This window comes from Xyrauchen texanus, chromosome 4 (assembly GCF_025860055.1).
Source record: "Xyrauchen texanus isolate HMW12.3.18 chromosome 4, RBS_HiC_50CHRs, whole genome shotgun sequence".
Classification (NCBI taxonomy): domain Eukaryota; kingdom Metazoa; phylum Chordata; class Actinopteri; order Cypriniformes; family Catostomidae; genus Xyrauchen; species Xyrauchen texanus.
Window position 1 is genome coordinate 46,717,590 of NC_068279.1, and position 23,595 is coordinate 46,741,184.

At 37.7% G+C, this 23,595-nt stretch overlaps 1 protein-coding gene across 3 annotated transcripts; it reads right to left on the reverse strand.

The window, feature by feature from the left end:
- Nucleotides 1–34: 34 nt before the first annotated feature.
- On the reverse strand, nt 35–23,333 carry traf2b (Tnf receptor-associated factor 2b). Of its 3 annotated transcripts, XM_052125568.1 has the most exons (12): nt 23,210–23,265; nt 20,742–20,800; nt 15,724–15,944; nt 12,835–12,913; nt 12,487–12,585; nt 7,025–7,186; nt 6,413–6,487; nt 6,043–6,117; nt 5,427–5,780; nt 3,609–3,786; nt 2,367–2,515; nt 35–2,153 (listed from the first exon to the last, which is right to left on the reverse strand). In XM_052125568.1, exons 2-12 carry the CDS (start codon nt 20,754–20,756, stop codon nt 1,935–1,937), a joined length of 1,626 nt encoding a protein of 541 aa, XP_051981528.1. In that variant the 5' UTR covers nt 20,757–20,800; nt 23,210–23,265; the 3' UTR covers nt 35–1,934. The 3 variants fall into 3 exon arrangements, with proteins under 3 accessions (XP_051981528.1, XP_051981529.1, XP_051981531.1); XM_052125569.1 differs by lacking the exon at nt 20,742–20,800 and having other exon boundaries at nt 23,210–23,333; XM_052125571.1 differs by lacking the exons at nt 15,724–15,944; nt 20,742–20,800; nt 23,210–23,265 and adding an exon at nt 15,493–15,711.
- Between the last annotated feature and the right edge of the window lie 262 nt (nt 23,334–23,595).

Genomic DNA, 23,595 nt, shown 5'->3' on the forward strand with positions numbered 1-23,595 from the left:
GTACTCAAGGACTGAACAAAATGAACATGATGTCTTTCCATTTTTATTGTGTGAAAATATCAGAACATCTGTTAAAGTTTACATGCCTGAGGAACAAATTCATATTATGTTTGTATGTAAGGCATGTACATAATATGTAATATTACAACTTTTATAATATAATGTACAATACTGTGTGTGTGTGTGTGTGTATGTATATACATATATATATACACACACACACACACACACACACACACACACACACACACACATTACATAACTATTAATGGTACACAGAAAACTTGCATTTCAAACTTTAAATCCATGCTGAAATTCGGAAACAAAAAAGCAACATTATCCGTATGAAGTTACTTTTATACAAAAGTTCTATTAAGATGAATTTAATATCAAGAAACGTACTAAGCTAACTAAAAGAATTAATGATACAAGCTAAATAAATAACACAATTACAAATGTAAAATCATTATACCCAGTAAATAATTACAGTGATGTGAAAAAGTATTTGTTGACATCTCGTACTTCATTAAAATTTCAACAAAATCTAACAAAAAAAAAGTAAATCTGAGTAAACAGAAAATACAGTTTTTAAACGATAACTTTTTTTGCATCAATAAAAAAAACATTATCTAATACAAACCTTTGTTGTAAAATCCCCAAATCAACAAAACTGCATTCATAATGGGGTTCAGCTGGACTGCTGATTACTGCCTAAATAGAACTTTTTCATCAGCATGAAGTTGGCTAAAAGGTCTCACTCAGTAGCACACTATGCCAAGGTCAAAATAAATCCCAGAAATGATACATCAGTCTGAGAAGCGTTACAAAGCGCTTTGGACTCCAAAGAACCGCAGTTAGAGCCATCATCTCCAAATGGAGAAAAATTGGCAAAGTAGTGAACCTTCCCATTTTTAGTTCTTAATTCTTATGATTTTTAATTGTGAAATTACAATGTTTCCATTCATTATTTGAAATAAAGATAACGTAACATTCCTTTGACTTAATTTATACTGAATCTAATTAACCCACCCAGCCAAAACATTCCACGCTAACCTAATGTGATGTGACAAAAATAACTATGCTAGTCCCTTTTATTAGGGTTTGAGGTTGATCAAACGTCTGCAGCTTTACCTTCACAGTGCAGCCATTAAGAGCTCAAGCCCAAACAAAAGAATGCAAGTCATGTGGAGGTTAGAAGCAATGATTAGTCCAAATGCATTGATGCCCTCTTGGTCTAGGTTTCTCTTTTCAATCTTAATTCAGTGAAATATTATCAAATTATGTCCATGCTGCATATAAGACATTGTCTATAGCAGCAACATTATCCATTCTGTGTGCTAAATGATGCTCACAAGCAGCCACTAAACCATTTATGCATATTAATGTTGCTCGATTATTCATCTAGTCCCTAAAATTTTATGACAAACAAAAGCAGATTGTTGGCAGACACAAAAAACCTACTTGTACACTATTATAATAATAATAATAATAATAAAAAGGTCTTTCTGTGTCATTTCCAAAAATGTCATGAAAATAACAGCCCGAATTTAATCCCACAGAAAATCTAACATCAGTGTCACCTCTACTCAAAATAACATCCATAAAAGATTGAAATTATATTTACACTATATATTTGTACTGTAAGCACAGTGCTTTCATATTTCATAATAATTCTAATATTTGTATTATTTATAAATATGATTTAAAAAAAGGTCCATTATGTTGTGTTTTATAGAGATAATATATTTAGCATTTTTGTTATAGATAATCAAACTAATTCTGCAACTTTGCTATAAATTCATATTAGATAAATATATCTATCTAATAAATATTTAATCTTTACGATAACATTAATACATGATCTTTCATGATAATAAATATTTGTCATCTTATTATAAACTTAAACAATTAGGCTTCCGCAGCTTTGTTATGCTTTATAATCCAGTGAGATCCACGATGGCTTTAATAAATATTGTATCATCTCTCAAGTAAGAGCTTTTGCCTGCCAGCTTGGCGAGGGGGCAGAAAAGTGGGCATCCACTAGCGATGTTCATCTCACTGATGGGTCTCTGAAAGGAAGTGGAGCTCACATCAGGCCTGAAGGCATCAATAATGTGCTCTCTGTTGTTCTGGTCCAAAAGCATCAATGTCACCTGGACAAAAACAAAATTGACAAAACAAGAATTACAATCCAATTCAAGACCTGGACCTGGCATATCTTACGTCAGGAGAAAGAAAAAAACTATATCAATAAATGAAAAGGTTAAAAAAAAACAAAAAACAGATAGATTAAAAAAAGGTTAAAAACAACAAGAGAAACTTAAAGACTCAAAGAGAGAAAGTAAAATCATATAATTATCACTCACCTTCTGGCTGAAGGGCCATTTTAAGAGCGCATCGTATTTGCCCCTCATGACCACAAAGAACAGCGAGAGGTGTGTGCCCCTGCCTGTACCGTCTCCATTCAGATACAGTCTCAGACACATCTTGTAACCATATTTACTGGAGTAGAATGCTGCAGAAAAGTGGTTTGCAGTATATCAGATTTACTGTAGGATCACAGGCCTCGATTTGACACTATAAAAGTGCAAGTCTGCAGTACTGGAAATCGAAAGGAACATCCAAATGACAGTGAACGTAAAAATGAATGCATAATAGCCTTGGCATTGTTCCAGATCAGTACGTGTTATGTAAGTAACACAATGGGTGATGACCCTTAGAATGAAACTAGACAGCACATTTGTCATTTCTGTGACAAAGTGGTGATTGTGTGAAACAATACCAAGATGAGTTTTCTTATGAGCTAAATGAGTCTCGCTATTGCTCACTGAAGAGTTGTGGGTTTTGCACTCTGCTATGTGGTTGCTGAGGTGTTCTGGATGGTTGGTTACTAGCCTAAGTTAAAAGAGCTCATCAACAAGTCTGATATTTTGGTTTGGGTCCCTCTATCAGTTTAAGTTTAAGGGATTTTTTGCACTCGCTTTATTGTCCACTTGGCAAAAATGTATAGAGCACAACAGCCTGGTTCCAGAAGTTAAAATCCCATTTGCTCCGAGGTTATTGATTTTTAACAATAACTCATAAACCTTCAAAGACAGACCTACCGTAAGGTCATAGGTTGTTTACCGATGGTATGTGCAATCAGTCTGCTTCATTTAATCTTCTTTGTTTCAAAATCAAGTTTCATAGCTGAATTCCTGGTGAAGAACTACACTACCCATGATCCAGCAGAGAAGGATCCACCAAACAGAGAATTGTGGCCATCAAAGCCCGCCAAGCAAGCTCTGCAGCGACTGCCCACTCTCAAACTACTTATATATTTGTACATATCTGAATATTTTGCATTAAACATAAAAGATAGTTTCTATACTTATAATCAACTTAATCAATTTAATAAAATAATAAAAATAAAAAAAAACGATTGACTTATATAATTTGCAATGCTTCATGGGATTGTAGTTCTTTCCCTCATGAAAGACGGTTAAGTACACATTTTTGTACCTTTGTCGTCTTGTCCAATTTGCAAATAATTTTTAGCTGTTGTGCTCTATAGTTAATAGTAAATCCGAAAAAAAAAATGTTTGAGATGAATCTGAATTGAATCTTACCAGGTGAGAACATAGCTGGAGCTCGGCCACCCACTGCATCTTGTCTGCGGCGAGAGAAGTCTGCTATTTTCCATATGAAAACACCGTCGTAAGTGCAAAACTGCAGCTCCCGCAAAGACTGCTCAGACTCTGCTAACTGCAGATCTCGCATGGTTATAGTCCTTTCCAGCTGTCGCACCTTAAAGAGTCACAGCACAAAAACACACACAATGCTTGTTTAACAATCTTAACTTTACAATACTTTTATTATATATCCTTTATATCAGCAACAACATTAAAACCACCTGCCTAATATTGTGTAGGTGCCCCTCGTGCCGCCAAAACAACACCAACCTGCATCTCAGAATAGCACTGAGATGATATTCTTCTCACCACAATTGTACAGAGCGGATATCTGAGTTACTGTAGACTTTGTCAGTTTAAACCAGTCTGACCATTCTCTGTTGACCTCTCTCATCAACAAAACCATCAGCAAAACTGCCGCTCAATGTATGTTTTTTGTTTTAGGCACCATTCAGAGTAAATTGTAGAGACAGTTGTGGGTGAAAATCCCAGAAGATCAACAGTTACAGAAATACTCAAACCAGCCCATCTGGCACCAACAATCACAGATCACATGTTTTTCCCCATTATGATGGTTGATGTGAACATTAACTGAAGCTCCTGACCCGTACTGCACGATTTTATGCACTGCACTACTGCCAAATAAGAGTCTATGGTGTTCAGGTTATTTGGGGGATTTTGGTTGAAAAATAGTTCCTTGTCTGAGTTCCTTACAATGATGGGCACAGACAAAGAGTCCTAAATGAATAAAATCCCAGATTCCAACCAAAATCCCCAAAATAACGATAATACAAATAATGAATTTGGTGCATAACAAGGGACTTTTAACTAAAAACAATGCTGACACACACCAAGGACTCTTAATTTGAAATGATCTACCTCTAGCCTACAGCAATTCATTTTGCATTTGAGTTTGTCAATCTGTCCAGTGTAGATTTATGGGATTTTCTCACAGGACGCCTTCTTGCATGTCACCTGCAGTATTTACAGTGTTGGGTAAGTTACTCAAAAAATAATCCAATACAAATGACTAATTACTTCTCAACATCTCTAAAATTTTAATCAGATTGCACTACACATTACTTCATGGTAAAAAAGTAATCATATTACTAATTACTTTACTTTTAAGTTACATTCTACAACACTTTTTAAAGTTTGCTTTTCACCTTAACGAGTTTAAAATAATATCTGTTAAATTAATTGTAATTCAGTAACATTTAATGTGTTCCGTTAGATTGCAGTAACGAATTACTTCGTTACTGAATAACAACCAACACTAGTTATATTTGACTTGCTGTTCAAAAGCATCAGATGTACAATGTGACTGTAGTATCATGTCAAGCTGTTTTCCCAACTGTACGGCACATGATTAATTGTTAATTTTTTTATTGCATTATTTTCTTTATAATTAATCGCACTACATTTACGTTAAATTGACAGCACTATTTATTTGTTTATATTTTATCACTGTAAAGGGGGTTTTAGAAACTTGACTTTGTGTTGTGCCGAATAACACTCCTTACCCATGGTAAAATCAATAACGCACCGCCTTGAGTGTCTTATTGCTTTATCGTTCAGTACATCATCAGGATTCGTCGTTACCTTTAATGCGACAGCCTCGTATCATGCTCGGACACCTAGCAGAGCATCAAACCATCTCTGCTGTCCAATAACAATCCTATAAATCCAACTTAGGGAGTGAGCTATTTAACGATTTAAGTGCATGGTTTCCTGCGTGGATGGCGCAGTTTGTACCTTGTTCGAGAAGTTCTCGATCTTTTCCTGGTCTAGGCGATGTTGTCGAGACAACGCCTCCAGAGTCAGGGCTGAACGCTCCACCTCTCGATTCAACACACAAACTATGTTCTCCAATGCGGTGACTTTCTGTTGGACACCAGGACTGTCACCTCTTCCTGCATTATGGGCGGCAGCATGAGCCCCTGCATGCGGAGCGTCTTCAGGTCCACGGTAGAGTCCCAGCCCCGAATCTTCCTGCCACTCGCCGGCTCCCTCGGCACGCAGGCGCACAGAGGAGAGTACCGCCAACATCAGACGCAAATGCTCCATGACACTGGTCTGTTCGTGCTCCTGCAGCCTACCATTGTCAACCTGTGACAAGAGAGATGGATTAAATCAACAGTTCCCCCAAAAATTAAATTACGTCATTAAATATATAAATACACAATATAAAACATCACAGTTGAGCTATGAAGATGAAAAGGTATATGTGTGTTTTAAGTAATAGACTAATGCCTAAGCCTGTAAATGTAACCTGACTAAAGCATGACTAAAATACGCCCTTTAGAGTTTCATCCACATCTCTTAAAGCTTTTCTGATGCAAACTGTGCTCATAGAGAACGAAATACACACCACAGCCCTGCAGCCAATCTCACTGAACTGGCAGGCCGACTTGGACTTGGCGCAGGACTTGCTGTGTTCTTGAAACTGCAAAAAAAGACGACACATTATTCATTACAAAGCTGTTTTAAAAAGAATGAGATATGTTGGCTGTCTTCCTCTTCTAGTGAAATCTATATGGCGCAGCTGTTGCAGCAATTGCCTTGTGGTTTTAGCAAACAGACAACAGACATGTAAACTCTGTTCCAAAAACAAATGTTAATGCTCATCATCGTCTCACATCTGTGACTTCTGAGGTTACGGCTAGTTAAGAAGCTGCCGGTAGTTGCCTATGTAGGCAGTATACTCAAACTACTGAGAAACCGGTCATACAGAAACTAACCTTCTCTCTTGGGATTTTCTTTTTGCCACAGTCTTTGCATTGCATAGGAAACTTCTGACAAATTTCATCATGGGCCTGTGACAGTAAAGAGTAGGAGTGTGGGAAAATCAGCAAAGATGGTGTAATAGTAACAACTTTTAGCTAGAGGTTATACAGTAGTTCACGCAAAAATGAAAATTCTGTCATCTACTCTCATGTATTATTTTCGTTCTTTTGTGGAACACAAAAGGAGATATTAGGCAGAATATTTAGGCTGCTTTTTCCATATAAGGAAAGTGGATGGAGACCACCCAAAAAAGTACCATAAAAGTAGTCCATAAAACTTGTATGATAGCTTTTTACGAGGAACAGACTGAAATTTCACTAGTCATTATTCGCCATCTGGTCGCCATCCAACTCTTGTTAAAAAAAACTCCTTGTGTTCCACGGAAGAAAGAAAACCAAACATGGTTTGAGTGACATGAGTGAACAAACAGCTGAACAAACTCTTTAAAGACAAAATTCCATTTCATCATAATTCCCGGCCTAACAATGGGAATTTAAATGTTGCATTGCATCACTGCGATAGCTGTGTACAATGAAAACATTAAATTAGCATGTTCTAGCATTTACCTTAATATCCTTGAAGTTGAATGTGACCTTGCAGTATTTGCAGTTGAGGGTTCTGGCTTCACATTCCCGCTCATTATGACGGTCTTTCTCACTACGCAAGATAAGAACTTGACATGCTTCACATTTCACACGCTCAAATTCACAGTGACCTTCATGCTGATTCTGTTGAAAGAATGGGAGAACTCGATCAATGTCTAGTTGGAGATTGTGTTGTTAGACTGTTGTCAATAAAGTTGTGAATGGCTGTCTGTTAACTCTTAAATTGTCGTCATGTGCCTCTATTTTCAATTGTCTTGAGAATGTGTTTGGCTTTTTATAGCTTTTGTTAATTCTCTACTTTCCTGAGACACAAGTATGCATTTCCTGTTATTAACTAAATGGCCATGAGATGGTCTAAATAAATATAATCTAATCTAAATATAAAGTACATACTGAACTTAACATGTGCAAGACAGCAACATGTGTCTGAATTACCAGAAAGAAAAGATGATATACCTGTAACAGTGACAAACCATTTTTTTTTTTCAGCGGGTATGGTTCCGGAAGTATTTTTCTAATTAATTTTCTCCATAAGGAGAATTAAAAAAAAATAATTAATAAAGAGCTTTAAGCTTTGAACGAACCCAACCAGCACCGATTTTATGAAGCCCCAAACCACACTGTGAAATTCACCAAGTGAAATTGTCTTAGTGACTTCCTGAGCCAACAAATTTTGTTCTCTCTCTCTCTCCCTAAAATAAAATAATTAAAAACAAAAATTACAAATGTTTTTCTCTCTCAAAATTGTTTTTTTGATTTTTCTCTTTCAAAACAAATAAAATCCTTTAAAAAAAAAAAAATTATCTCCTGAAGAGGCATCACATGAGGAAAAATAAAGGGTTTTGCGTACTAGCTAACAATTAGCATGTGGTACCAAACTCCGCCACTAGGTGCCACAATCAGTAAGCATTAAATCTTAAAAACTGACAAAGACCTCTATCTAGCGCTTGTTTACACGGTCCAACAAATAAAAAATAAAAAACAGATTATCAATAGCAACATCCATATTCCCAGTGGTGAATGCCATCAAACAAAGATAAATAACTTGTTGTTACACTTGACAATGAATGCCATATGAAACATATGTAACCTGAGGTATATTCATTTAATAATTATGGGATCTCATGTATTAGTAGACTCTCAAACATGATACATGTTCCTTTCTTTGATTAAAATTTGCAAAATATCATTTTTACAGTATTTTACAACTAAAAATCAACAGATCAAGTACCACAGCTGTCATCGGTCACCTTGTAAGATTTTGTGCTTACTGATAGTGGCACCTGGTGGCCTTGGTTGGTAACGTATGCTAATTGTTAGCTAGCTAACAAGCAAGCAAAAATTTTTTATAAATAAGAGAAAAAAATAAATGCGAAAAAAAAAAAAAAAGATTTTATTATTATTATTTTTTGTTAAAGAAATGTTTGAGAAGTTTTTTATTTTTTATTGGGCAAAGGCTCAGGAAGTTTAAGAGCCAATCACCACCGGTGAATGGCGTTATATGGTGGTTGAAGGGCGGGAGAGAGTGTGTGCAAATTAAGAATTTACTGTGCATCAAACTTGAGATCAGCAGTTACAGAAATACACAAACCAGCCCATCCGGCACCAACAATCATGCCACAGTCGAAATCAATGAGATCACATTTTTCCCCATTCTGATGGTTGATGTGAACATTAACTGAAGCTCCTGACCCGTATCTGCCTTATCTTATTGCACTGCTGCCACACGATTGGCTGATTAGATAGTCACATGTATGATTGTTGGTGCCAGATGGGCTGGTTTGAGTATTTTTGTAACTGTTGATTTTCTGGGATTTTCACACACAACAGTCTAGAATTTACTCTGAATGGTGCCAAAAACAAAAAACATCCAGTGAGGGGCAGTTCTGCGGACGGAAACACCCTGATGATGAGAGAGATCAATGAAGAATGGCCAGAATGATTCGAACTGACAAAGTCTACAGTAACTCAGATAACTGCTCTGTACAATTGTGGTGAGACGGATATCATCTCAACGCTATTCTGAGATGTGGGTTGGCGATGGTTTGGCGGCACGAGGGGGACCTACACAATATTAGGCAGGTGGTTTTAATGTTGTGGCAGATCAGTGTATGTTTAAGGAATAAATTGTTCAAAAACATCTTTGACTAGTACAGCGGCACATTCAGTGCTACTCCAAGTGTTAGGCATTTTTTATTTTCATGACACTTAATTTTACTTTGTATTACTGCGAAAATTATAAATCTGTAAATGCATATACATTTATTGTTTTACTTTTCATTTCTTTCTATTGTGCACTTTAATATTCTTTAAAAAAAAAACAACAACAAACGGGAAGCAAGGTAAAGTTCTTCACTTTTTCACTACCTTTATTCCTTTAGTTCTCATTGTCAATTATGTTTGTCAAAGACCAACCTTGTTTAACGGATGCAAGGGCAGGTGTGTCTTTGTACAAAATGTTCTGTCAATTTATACAAACATTTGTATAACATTTGTGCCAGGTGGTTGGAGGGGAGAAGTTGAAAAGTAGGTTATTCAATTTTGAGAAGAGTATGAAGATTTTATTTTTTATTTGAAACCATGTGAACCATTGAATCTTGCACAATAGGACCAGGAACTGAATTACGGAAGTAAATGTGGTCACTTTAATGTTGCCGTTATAAAGTGATCCACAGTCAGTGTATTAGGGCTGCTCTGATACCAACATTTTGGCTTTAAAAACAACTACAGAATTTTCACTTGTGTGGGAACTTGTGGAAGAACACATAAAATGTACCGAACAAACAATAATAAAGTTGTTAATATGAAGTGCTGGATGCAATTCCATTTAATGGGAAAAAGAAAGAAGTTTAATTTTAAATGGCCTTATGATTTGAACCTTGTAAAAAAATATTCACAGGAAAAGCTTTGCACAACTGTAATTCTTTCCGGATTATAAGCTCAGACATATAAACCCCGCCATAAATTTCTGCTGCTGACAGTGTATAAAAACAGACACTTCATCACCATGGTGTGCTTACCCAAACAGATATGGAATAAATGAAGCATTGTAGGCTTAAAGGTTACTGTGATAACAGTGTTTAAGTGTCAGTAACTAGCGAGCATGTAGACTCGAGTACATTTATACCATAATTTCACAGTAGAGGCCTTTATTTAAAAAAAATTTTAAGAGCCATTTGACTAAAGCACATACAATCCTAGGACAATTGTGTAAGCATTAGCTTGGGAGTAGACCAGGACACTATCATGGGAAACATTGCAATAGCATTGCAACATGGTGATGAGATTGTAGGGGAATGTTTTACAGGTCATGCTTTATGAATGTATGATCATTACATTTATATTGGTAGGAGGCCATGATAGATAAGGGCCAGTGGGGGGAATTTGGCCAGGACACCAGGGATTTTTAATGACCACAGAGAGTCAGGACCTCGGTTTAACGTCTCATTCGAAGAACAGTCCTTTTTACAGTATAGTGTCCCTGTCACTATTCTGGGGCAATAGGACCCAAACATGCCACAGTGTGAGCACCCCCCTGCTGGCCTCGATAACACCTCTACTTAGCAGCAAACTTTCCCATCTAGATACTGACCATGCTCAACCCTACTTAGCTTCAGTGGGCAACCCTACTTAGCTTCAGTGAGCTAGAGGGTGATATGGCTGCTGGTTAACCCTGCTTTGCGTTTAGGAAAGTATCAGCATGACAGATCTCTTCCCTTCTAACCAAAACCATGAATATGCCTGATCTTGTTCAGAAGAAATATTTTGGTCTCTGAGTCACTGTTGATTAATTTGTGTCGAGACATGGCTAAAAGGATTTCTTCTGAAAAAGATCAGGTTTATTTAGGGTTTTGATTACCTAGTCACTGACTCATGACAAGGAAAGAGACAGTCATGCTGATACTTTGCTAAACGCAAATTAAAAACTGATGCAAAGCCAAACTTCAAGAGGTTTCAAATTCAAAGGAAACAAAACTAAGGGTGTGTTCACACTTGGCAGGTTTGGTTTTATTAAAGCGAAGTCTGGTGCGATTGCTGTGTTACTTGTAGTGTGAACGCTGTCACCCGAACCTTGGTTTGCACTAAACAAGCGAACCGAGACCACCTGAAAAGTGGGTCTCGGTCTGCTTCCAAACAAACTCTGGTCGGTTCAATTGATATATGAATACAACATGGACCAACGACATCTAAACAGACCAAAAACAGGAAGTAATTTGCCTAATACTGAACTCAAGCATGCCTGGTTCTTCTCATCATAGGAGCTATGTTGCCCATTACAGTTCGGTACTGCCGTCGGAACCGCCCATCAGCTGTCCTTGCATCATATCTTCGTTTGTGTGTACAACAGAATTCCTGGCATTGTTTTAACTCATTTACACATTTTATTACCTTATAGTTTGTTCTCAGTTGGTAAAAATACCACCATATATACATCCAATGAGCGCATTTTGCCAGCATGGTTTTGGATGTTCGGTAAGTTCTGTCAAAAAATATACGTCATAAAAGCTGTCCAATCAGGTTGTGACTTTTCCCTGATGCCTTTGGTTTTGTATCGTTAGGTTTGGTGTTAAAAATGCCAGTGTGAACGCTAAACGAACCAGGACTATATGTATCATTTTATTTTTTGTTCCGGACCATGAGGACCAACAGAACCGAACTACAAGTGTGAACACAACCTAAAACTTAAATGCAAATTGTGAAGCATATTTGTCAGCAACTGAAAGTACACGATCTGGTAAGTTCACAGTTTATAAAACTAAAAAGCAAGTACTTAACCCCTTATACATGTATATAAAATTGCAACACATCAACAGTAACCAAAAGTCTCAATTTCACAGAAATTCTGAAAGCATAAAGCCTTGCAAAGCCTAGGATTAAAAAACTTATTTCCAGTGCCAAGATACAAAATGCCATTACAATATTGTCTTGCTCATACAAATAATAAAGCATTAAACTTTCAATCTGAAAGAAAATATGCTTTTGAAAAGCTCTAGTCTCACATTCTTTTATTTCTGTACTTTCTACTGTGGCAGGCAGGGGACTTTCCACCCAAAGAATGCAGAAACGGCGGCAGACGTGGGCGGATGTTATTTTTTAAACAGCTAGATTAGTCATTAAGCTCAACATGGCTTGATAGATTAAATCATGTTCTGAATCACTGAGCAAAAGGTATGTTTTCATTGCTTGTCACTTAGGCAAGTCTTCATTCATACAGCCATTCTTAGACTGATAAGCCTAGATGATGTTCTTTTCCAGGGGTGTAGTTTCTAAGGGGGATGGGGGGAGGTAACCCCTCAATAATCAAAACAAGCAACTACAACCCCCCAATATTTATCCCATGATCAATGGAAACATGTAGATGCTTCACGCTACAACCCCCGTCCATTTCAATATTAAAGCTAAATCTACGCCCTTGTTCTTACCTCATAGTCTTTTAATGTTCCATTCCACGTACAGCTATCATTTGGGCACTTTGCTGGCAAACTATCAATTTCTCGTCGTGCTGCATTGTCAGGAAATGCCTATGGCATAGAGGGAGGCAAAGACCATGGCATTTTCAGTTAATAAATACTTCCTGTAACTGCTAAACTGTACACTTGTGTTAGTAGGTATAGGTCAGACTGGAGTTTTTCCATTTCAGGTTAGCTCACTGTGTAATTCTAGTCTTGCAGTTGTACATTTATATTTGAATATGAAATGAGTGGTCGCTTGGAGTAAAATGAAAGATACATTTGCTTATCAAGAGATAATATTGAAGGATAGCAGCTTACCACTGTAATATTGAGCATAGACAGTTCCTCTTCAAATATGCCCTCAGCACGGCAGGCTTCACATGGTATGGGGCCTGAACTAATGGAGAGGGAAAATCTTGTAAACAGAATAGCATCAAGGCAGAGCATGGAAAAGAGGCACGGTTGAGACCAACCAATAAGTAGGCTCTAGTCAACAACAAATTTCAAATTCACAAAAGGTGTTATCTAGCAGAATGTCCAAGCTGCTCTTTTCTATACAATGAAAGTGGATTTTGGGGTGAACAATCCCATACAGCTATCAGGTATGACAGTAGAGCTTTGTTAACAAAAAAAAAAACGAAGTAAAAACAGCATGTGCAACACAACACATAAAAGTGAAACATTTGAGAGGAAGAGAAAGAGTGCTGCAAGAATCACTCTGCTACATTGTGAGCACCACCCACATATTCATGCAACATGTAACATGCAATTGCATGTAAGCAATAAGTCATCATGTATTAAACAGTGTTAAAGAAGTCATTCACCCAAAAATGTTTTATGTCAAAACTATAAAAATATCTGTTGCTCCAAACACAAATATGACTTTTTTTTTCTTCTTCCATGGAACATGGAAGTCTTCACAGGGTTTATTGTGTTCCATGCAACAAGTCAAACAGGTTTGGAGTAACTTTAAGGATTAGTAAATAATGGCCAATTTTGAACTATTCCTTTAATAGACTATTAGCAGTCAAAATTAAATGGACTTTTAAAATATCATCAAAAATATGATAAAATATAAAAAAAAATTGTAAAAATTAAAAATAAAAAATGACGGAGTAAGCGCAGGTGTAAGGACAACCAAAGATTTGTGATGAAATTTAGAAAGCCTTTCGAAACGAGTAAAGACAAGACACCAAGTATTCCTTCCACATGTGGAAATCACAGCCTGATCTCATGGAGATTACGTGACTGTGGTGACATCTCGTGGTTCATCACTTGGTTCAATGCACGTATCGCTGCAGTTCTGAGGTGAAATGTCCATTGTGTGGCACTAAACGAAAGTTACATTTTCTCCCGAACAAATTAGGTTATGGTTAATGCTCTATCAATGCACCTGTGGAGCGGAGGGGGGGGGGGGGCCGGGCTGGAATGCCGCACGCCCGGTTCCCAATCGGCCTGATGGGGCGTGCGAGGGATAAAGGCGGCCGGTGGCGACAGTTCGAGAATGAGAAAATTACGGGCATGTCCGTCATGTGTGTGTTATGTTTGTGCTTTTTGTTTTGAGTTTAATTAAACATTATTTATATTGACAAGCCGGTTCTCGCCTCCTCCTTGCCCGTCTGAATACCCTTACATTGGCGCCGAAACCCGGGAAGGAGGAGGGATGTCCGTCGCAGAGTCCTCGACACTGCTGTCCACCCGGGGAGCGCCGCTGCATTCCCCGACCACCTGGAGCGATGGAGCTGCTGCCAGGGGCGGAGGAGTGCCCTGCCATCCCCCAGAAACGCGGAGGGGTCTAGGGAAGACTGCCGTCCGCGAGGGGAGGAGGGAAGTAACGAACCGATCGCCTGGAGCGGTAGGGCCGCTGCCAGGGGCGGAGGAATGTCCCCATGTGCTGCCAGAAAAGCGGTGGGGCGTTCTGTCCACTGGGGGTCAGAGGTTTGACTCCGGTCAGCCTGGGGAGGAGCGGCTGTCGTCCGCCTGAAGAGTGGAGTGGAGGGAGGAGGGGCCAGGCTGGAATACTGCACGCTCGGTCCCCAATCGGCCTGATGGGGTGTGCGAGGGATAAAGGCGGCCGGTGACGACGGTTCGAGAGAGAGAGAGAATTACGGGCATGTCCGTCATGTGTGTTTATGATTGTGCAATGATATCGACAAGTGGTTCTCGCCTCCTCCTTACCCATCTGAATCCCCTTACAGCACCTAAATCAATGAAACCTACAGTACTTCCCAACCCTAAACCTTAAACCTAACCAATAGTGTCATTAAAGCAAACGTAAAATGAAAAATGCAATTGTTGAATCAACCAAATCATTTTGTGGTGTTCTGCGACAATTTCAGCTCAATCGATTTCAGTACTCGAGACTCGCGTTGAGCTACTGCCGGCTGCGCAATTTGATCACACTTGAACAAGCCTGGAAATGTAGCTCATTATGTATTGCAAACATTTACATGTGTCACCTTAAGTCATGAACTACCGTAAAAGTGTTTGATGTCATAGGATAGCATTGCGTGAATGAAATGCTAATCTGCAGTTTTATTCGGGATTTGTGTGAAAGTGAAAAAGCAGCAGTTGTTTTAGTGCATCTAGTGTGCACTACGTACAACTAGCCACATAAAAATCCTTTTCCACAAATGTAGGTAAAGTAATGTGATTCTTTGAGACCAGGTTGGCCAGAAATGTTTGCGAGGAGGCATAATTCATAGTCAAAGACAAATTATGTCATTTGGCAATTATTATTTGAAATGGTTGTAGTTTTAACATGTATGCTACAAGTGGGTTGTATAATGATAATGCCCATTAATGCATAAATATCCATAAACACTGATACATTTTATAATAAATTTAACCCTAACCCTCCAATTGACAGCCATAGTTGTATCATGTAAACACTTGTCCTAGCAGCACAGCAGTCGCTATAAATTTTAGCCGTAATTCTGACCATGGCTAAATGCCTGACACCAAAGCAAAGCTCACCCTGAAAACATCCTAGGACATATCCACAGAGGTAAGGGAAGATGATATTTATCCAGGTTCAAGGAGAAACCTTTGGGTTAAGAAGCAACTGAGTGGATCAGCTTGAAGCAAAAGAAGGTAAATTCGTTCCGTATAGCTACAGCGCAGTGGTAGGATTAAGTGGATTGGGAAATTTCCATGGAGAGGGAGCAAATTAATGCAGAGCAAGAGGGAGTGGGTTATCCAGGGTACCTGGTGAGTTGTTTGAAACAGAACACACAGAAGCGATGTCCACACTGTGCTTGAAAAGGTTTTCTTAGAATCTCTTTACACTGCTGGCATTGATATTTTGGTTCCATGGACACCGTCAGAACATCCCGAGATATTCCAGGCAATGTGGAGTCCAAAGAGGAGGGCAAAGATGGACGTGCCATTCCCTTCCATTTACCCACAGCTTCACTAGTGTTGATCATCTATAAAGAAAGAAAAACGTAGAGCACAACTTAGCAGACCATTGACATCTGCTGTCCTACATTTTTGTTTAAACTCAACATGAAACGGCATTTGCAACCCATTTAACTTCCATAATGTGACGTATTTACACAGAAAAAAGATGCAGGTTGTCCACAATTGACTAAATACGATTATTTGTGATCTTTACACAACAAAATTGTGTTACTATTCTAAACTTGTTTTCTCTGCTTTCAATTGATGTAATTCTCTAAAATGTGCACTCTACTAGATTAGCCTACATTTTGTTGAGAGAATGTGAACCAATCAATATAATTTAGTGAAAAAATGAAGTGTTATTTTATGCGTCTTTGAGCAAGATGAGAAAAGGAGACTTAATAGTGTTTCATGTTGTTATTTTGAGCCGATTCGGTTACACTGCATTATCATTGTAACAGGGTTCGTACAGAAAGTTCAAAGTGAAATTCAAGGCCTTTCAAGGACTTTTCAAGCACATTTTTATTGTTTTCAAGGACTATGCACCAGATGTCATTCAAACACATTCTTTATTTGTTCATTTTAAAGAAATTGTATTCATTCAATTTATGTATTTTTTAAAACACCACTTATTGCAACAAATCTCTGTGTATCTTTAAAGGGTTAGTTCATCCACAAAAGTCAATTCAGTCATTGTTTAAATGAGTGTTGTTGTTATAACCTCATATTACTTTTTCTTTTGCTTAACACAAAAGGAGAAATTGGGGAAAAACCATTGTGCTCATTGATGTCATACAATGGCAGTTTATGGTGACCACCTCTTCAAGCTTCAATAGAGCACAGAAGTATAATTAAGAAGTCCAATATATTACTCCATGAGACTCACGATTGTTATGAAAGCATATGATGAGCTTTGGTGAGAAACAAACCAAAATCAAATGTATTATTTGGGGAAATTGTTGACCGACTCATGAGACTGCATGAGAGCTGCAGGTTACGACATGGGGCGTTCAAGCAAAACTTGTTTTGTTTATTTAAAGACAGGTCCACCAAAGCGATAGAAACAACAGAACAGAACACAGCTGCACACAAACCAGAGAACCTAACTTAATAAAAATGTCTGATGAGCTTGTACTCGGAGAATAGATGCATTTCTATGCCCAGCCTTATTTGTTTGAAACAGAGTACTCCATAAAATAGAGATAGAGGCGGCGGGAATATATGTACACTCCTTCATTCTGAAATGGTCAACAATTATGACCTCAGACTGAAGAGAGCCATACCTCAGAGAAAACATTCAGTATGTGTAACATTCTCAGCCAAAATCAAGTAGTTTAAACTGGCTAGGGAGATGCAGGCTTCAATATACTGTTATGAGAAGGTTTTTGGACTGGTGCCAGAAGGGGTTTCCCGCGCGATGCCGAAAAAATAAACCAAGCGAACTACAGAATGTCCCTTTGCTCGTCACAGCTGGTTAGTACCAAAACTCTGATTATCATAGAAAATATACCTTTTATCATGTGTTGTTTACCATCAGGTTAGGACACAGTGTGACTGTAGCTGCCTTCAGCCTCCTCTATCTATCTCTCAGTTTCATGGGAGTACTCTGTTTCAAACAAATAAGGCTGGGCATAGAAATGCATCTATTCTCTGACTACAAACTCAGACATATATAGAAAGCTTGGTTCAATGGTTTGTGTGCAGCTGTGTTGTGTTCTGTTGTTTCTATCGCTGTGGTGGACCTGTTTTTAGATAAACAAAGTGTGTTTTCTCTTGAACGCCCCATGTCTTGAGGGGGCAGCGTGAATTGTTTCTCTCGTGCAGTCTCATCATGAATGCGCATGGCAGTCAACAGTTTCACTAAATAAGTCTCATGGAATCATTTATTAGACTTAATAATTATACTTTTGCATCCTTTTAAAGCTTGTTGGTCACCATAAACTGCCATGGTATGACAGCACAACATTCTTTCCCCAATTTCTCCCTTTGTGTTAAGAAAAAGAAAGAAAGAGGGTCCTGGGTAGCTCAGTGGTAAAGACGCTAGCTACCACCCCTGGAGTTCGCTAGTTTGAATCCAAGGTGTGCTGAGTGACTCCAGCCAGGTCTCCTAAGCAACCAAATTGGCCCGGTTGCTTGTTAGAGTAGAGTCACATGGGGTAACCGCCTCGTGGGCACTATAATGTGGTTCGTTCTCGGTTGGGCACGTGAGGAGTTGAGTGTGGATGCCGTGAAGCCTCCACACATGCTATGTTTTCGTGGCAACTTGCTCAACACGACACGTGAGAAGATGCGCAGGTTGACTGTCAGAGGCAGCTGGGATTCGTCCTCCGCCACCTGACCATAAGGACTTAAAAAGTGCATTGGGCATTCTAAATTGGGTGAAAATGGTCCCCGCAAATGGGTCATACTCAAAAAAGGCTGACTTTCCAATATTGACATTTTCCGTTTAGTTTTTCCCCATAAAAACTGAGGGTAAACTTTAACATCTTGACATTGTTTTATTCATAAAGGACAAGCTATTTAATTTTGATTCATGATTGACGCAAGGGTTATAACAAACACTATAAGGGTTACATGGGTGGGTTACAACACCCAATTTTATGTGTGTAAAAATATTAGTTTGAATAAATAACTTTTTTAACATGCTGGGAATATCACAACATGCACATTTAAGCAGCCTCTGAAATTTGACCTTAATAATTATTTTCCACAACTGTTTGTATTTACAAAACGTTCAAACATTATTATTGTTAAATCGTTTTAACATTGACACAAATGGCATGAAATCAAGTGAGAAATTATTATTTAAAATTATTTAAATACTTTGTTTTACTTTTTTGCACACTTGTTAGGCACCAATGCTTGTATTTTGTGTAAAACAATAAACATAAATAACTGTAAATGTAAAAGAAATGGTGTACCAGGTGAAGGGGACAAGGATTTATTCCGTCACTTGATAAATTTGAATATATATCCTACAAAATTGTGCAAAACATAGTCAAGCCATTTCATATATATATATATTCAATAAAAAGGTTAGGTTATAGAATGATACCTTTGAAATGTTTTAGATTTTTTGTGGCTATTTGAAAACTTTTTCATGACTAAAAAAAGTCAAGGGACAAGTCTGTCAATGTCAACATATCTGTACACATTTTTCAGAAAATAAATAAATACATTTAAATAACGTAATGATTTAAGCAATGTATTTAACGACTTGTATAATTCAAGCACATTTTAAGATCCTTTACTTCTTGGTTAAAAATTGCTAAATTATAAGTAGAAAAAGAATAAGAAGATTACGAAGCTAAATTAACGGACGGAACGTGCACAATTTTAAGATTCATGTTGACTTTAAATTGGAAACTGGTAATGATATGTTGTACTTACATAAATCACACATAATAAATTATCAGCACCATCACAACTTTTGGATTTGACAAAAATTGAAAGATTTATAAGAGTAACTGAAAAGGCTAACTGAACAGGAAATGCATAACGGATATTGTCAATGAAATGCAATCAACAGCATGACGAGTTCCAGAATGCGACTTAAATGGTCACAAATGCGACCAAAAATAATTGATTGCAATAACATTTTAAACTAGTCGCCATTGGTGACAGTCGGGTTGTGTGCGTTCATATGCAGTTTCGTCAAATATCATCTTGTGAGTTACTGAATATATTTTAAGAGTCCACATCAGTGTGTCTCGAGACGCATTTCACCCTTTCTGTTGTGATGAGCTCGCTGCACCGCATGCAACAACAAACCCAACGTGAGAGAATCGTGACCAAATGACTCTTTTGAACTGGGTCTTTTTCATGAATCACCCAAAAAGAACTGAGGTTGTGAAATTGGGGGCTCAGGTTAGCAGTTTGAATCAGAGTCACTTTCTCAGCTAATCATTCATCAATGTGTTCACAGCTGGGAGCGCAGACATTTCAAAATAAGAGTCCCATGTGTATTTCCAGTGTGCTCTGCGTCCTCATGGTGGTGTAGTGACACCTCAATCAAAGTTGCCTCCGCGTCTGAGACCGTCAACCCGTTAATTTTATCACGTGACGTGTTGACAAGAGTTATCGCAGAGACATAGCGTGTGTGGAGGCTTCACGCTATCCTCCGCGGCATTCATGCACAACTCACCAAGTGCCCCACCGAGAGCAAACCGCATTATAGTGACCATGAGGAGGTTAACCCATGTGACTCTACCCTCCCTAGCAACGGGCCAATTTGGTTGCTTAGGACAGTGTTTCCCAACCACTGTGCCGCGGCACACTAGTGTGCTGTGAAAAATTGTCAAGTGTGCCGTGGAAAATTATCAAATCCCACAAAATCAATAAATGCATGAAAAAAAAAAAAATTCAGGGATCCAAACTCCTTACCTTTCAGAGAATTTCTCCCTTTTTTCACTCAAATTATTATTGAAACTCACTATTATTAGACTATCATTGTTGTCTTTTTGGACGAAAAATAATGCTCAGACTGAAGGAAGACTATAGATCTGCTTTGTTCTTTTAAATGCTTAAACACTATAAAGTCTCTTGGTAGATTTCGGTCATGAATGACTCAAAATTATTCACTGACTCACTCATAGCACATAAGACACTAATTTGTCACCACCTAGTGTCATTTCCAGAAGGAGTCACTGAACTAATCAGTTAATAAAATTGAACAAATCTGTGAAACAGAAGCAAGCCTCACAGCTAATTTTGTACAATTGGAATGAATTTGAATCACTAAAATAGCTGGAATTTATGCTTTTAGCTTATTCTTTAAAAAAACATCCCCAGAAATAATTTATGTGGTCCAGTGATTGTCTTACCTTATTCACCCTCATGAGTTTGCATCACTGTAATTTGTCGTGGGATTGCAAGAACAAATCTACAAATTAGAAAAGAAGCACATTTTTTGTTTTTTCATTACCGATTTAGCACTCTTGCCACCTGTGACCTCACACAGTGTAGCCTACATTGAGACTTTTTGCATAGCCGATTTTCAAACATTACAATATGCTGCTAAGACAGACAGAAAACATGGGCTTGAAGTTGTTGAAAAGGAAAAATATTGACGATGGTTCGCCTATGTGGGATAGTGGTGTGCCGTAGAATTTCTTTTTGTCATATAAAGTGTGCTATGGCAGAAAAAAAGTTGGGAAACACTGGCTTAGGAGGCCTGGCTGGAGTCACTCAGCACGCCCTGGATTCAAACTTGCGAACTCCAGGGGTGCTAGTCAGCGTCTTTACTTGCTGAGCTACCCAGGCCCCCTATTTCGACCCTCTCTCTCATATATATATATATATCTCTATATATATATATATATATATATATATATATATATATATATATATATAATGGCTGTCGATTTAACGTGTTAATTCGGTATGACTAATTTTACAAAAAATAACACGTTAAAAAAAATTATCATTATCACAATGCCCCCAGACTGTAATAAGGAAGATTCCTGAGAAATGCAAGCTTGCAGTACCACCTGTTTACTCCAGAGGGCAGTAAGTGAAATTTCAGCTGTATGAGCAACGCACAGTTTATACAGTGAAGAAAACACTTCAGTAGGCAGAACAACACAAACATGCGTTACGTTCTTGCATTCAAAACACTTGGAGTGCAAATGCGAACTAAGGGATCTCAAGATGTGTTTAAAGATTGAGTATTAAACTATATTTAACTTGAAACAGTGACCTAAACATTTTATGTTTATGACACAACACACCCGAGACGTCTGACGCAGGTGTAAATTGACGGGTCCTTAAACAAGCCCTCATAATAAATCTTCAACTGACAAATTAATTACCACGTATTAATTACCATGCAAATGTAATTAATTTGATTACAAATTTGAATCGATTAACAGCCCTAATATACATATATATATATATATATATATATATGAGCTCTAGCTTTTGACACTTTGACACAATTGAGGGACTTGTACACAACTACTACACACGGTGCAAACATTCATTGATGCTCAAGAAGACATCACACTACTATATGTATACTACACTTTATTAAATATCTGCTTATGTAGATTCTGAAGTGCAGCACTAAATACAAAATTTGTATCGCTTATATTTGTATCAATTATGAAAGGGGAGTGAACATTGATAAGACAAAAGGGAATGCAAACTTACATATCTTCTCAACTATATATTCCATTTATTAAACCTCTGATTAATGGGTTATCAGCTGTCTACCTTCTGCTTTCGATCTAAATTGAGCTACTATATGATTTGGCGACTAAAAACAGCCATTTGGCTCCTTAATGTTTCAGTTAAAGAGCCAATGGCTCCTAAGTAATTTTTTTTAGTCTGGAGCCCTGCTTGACAGTATTATCATATGATTATACAATATCATAATCATTAAAATCTCTATAAGGCGAAGTATATTTCTTACTCATGTTAATACCACATAAACTTGTTCTTCATTTAAACCGCTTAAATCATATTTTCAGTTGTACTAATATGAGTGTAGTTAGCTTGTTGGTTTAATTGACTTGGTTTAAGAAAGAATTACAACAAATATCTTAGTTTCTATCACTTTTATCAAATATACTGCCCATAACTAAGTTTTTCAGATTAATTTAAACATGGTTTTAAACACGCAGCAATGGTTTTGTTCATGAAGATACTGAGATACCTAATTATCTGATAAAAAAAAAACTAGACTTATCCAACATCAAAACAGGCTAAACTGGTTATTTCTGTGGGGTTTTGGTTGCACCTGATAATTACAAAAGTGAAATAACCATGAGAGCAGAACAACAAAACACATTAGACTCAAACGCAGAATCACACAAGTCACAACATGTCAACATGTATGACTTTACATACAGAGTTCACATTGCACTCCTGCATAATAACTGCCCAGATGCAGAAATAAAACTGTATGAATAGTCTGTCTTTTAAAAGCTTTGAGGACTTTGACTGGGAGGTCGGATATAAAGATCAAGTGTTTGTCCAAATTCAATCTATCTAGGCCTTAAAAGCCGGTTACGTGTAGGTAACAGCCACCAAAATATCCAAGATATTAATGCACAAAAAAACAGCAACATCAAGTGCCCTCATAGCTACCACATAACCCTATGCAAAGAAATGTAGAAATGTAAGTAGCAGTAGAAAAGCACAATGAGTGCAGCTGTGTTGCTTCTCCTGGCACAGTATGCTACAACAGGAAAAAATGGCATCTCCGTAAACTATCTCTCCGCTCATACTGCCGAATTAAAGACACACTGCGGTGAACGCGGTTCTCACAAGAAGAATGTTAGTTACTCACCAAACGCTCTCAGAATCTCTGAGAAACAACTTTTGGTGGCGGAGAATCAAACGGACGCCCAGTGCAACACTCACGCCCAGAACCAATAGGGGCTGGCTGCAGACTACGGGGCGAGTGGAGCTCCATTCAAAAGCGGAAATACGTCACCTCCACTGCGCCGGAGCGCATATATACGTCGCCTCTACTGCGGCCATTACTGTCTATGACTGCGACCGAGCGCATATATATATATATATATATATATATATATATATATATATATATATATATATATATTTATTTATTTATTTATTTAACCAACCGAGCGCATATATACGTGACCTCACCTAATCTTCACACACAATATCAAAGCAGTATACTAAACTTTTACGGTTTATGACTTTTAA

What these genes read in the sequence shown, in the direction of transcription:
- traf2b (XM_052125568.1), bottom strand. An exon ending in CTATGCTCAATATTACAGTG is followed by an intron (nt 12,586 to 12,834) that starts GTAAGCTGCTAT and finishes TCTATGCCATAG; the next exon opens with GCATTTCCTGACAATGCAGC. An exon ending in TCCAGCTATGTTCTCACCTG is followed by an intron (nt 2,516 to 3,608) that starts GTAAGATTCAAT and finishes ACTTTTCTGCAG; the next exon opens with CATTCTACTCCAGTAAATAT.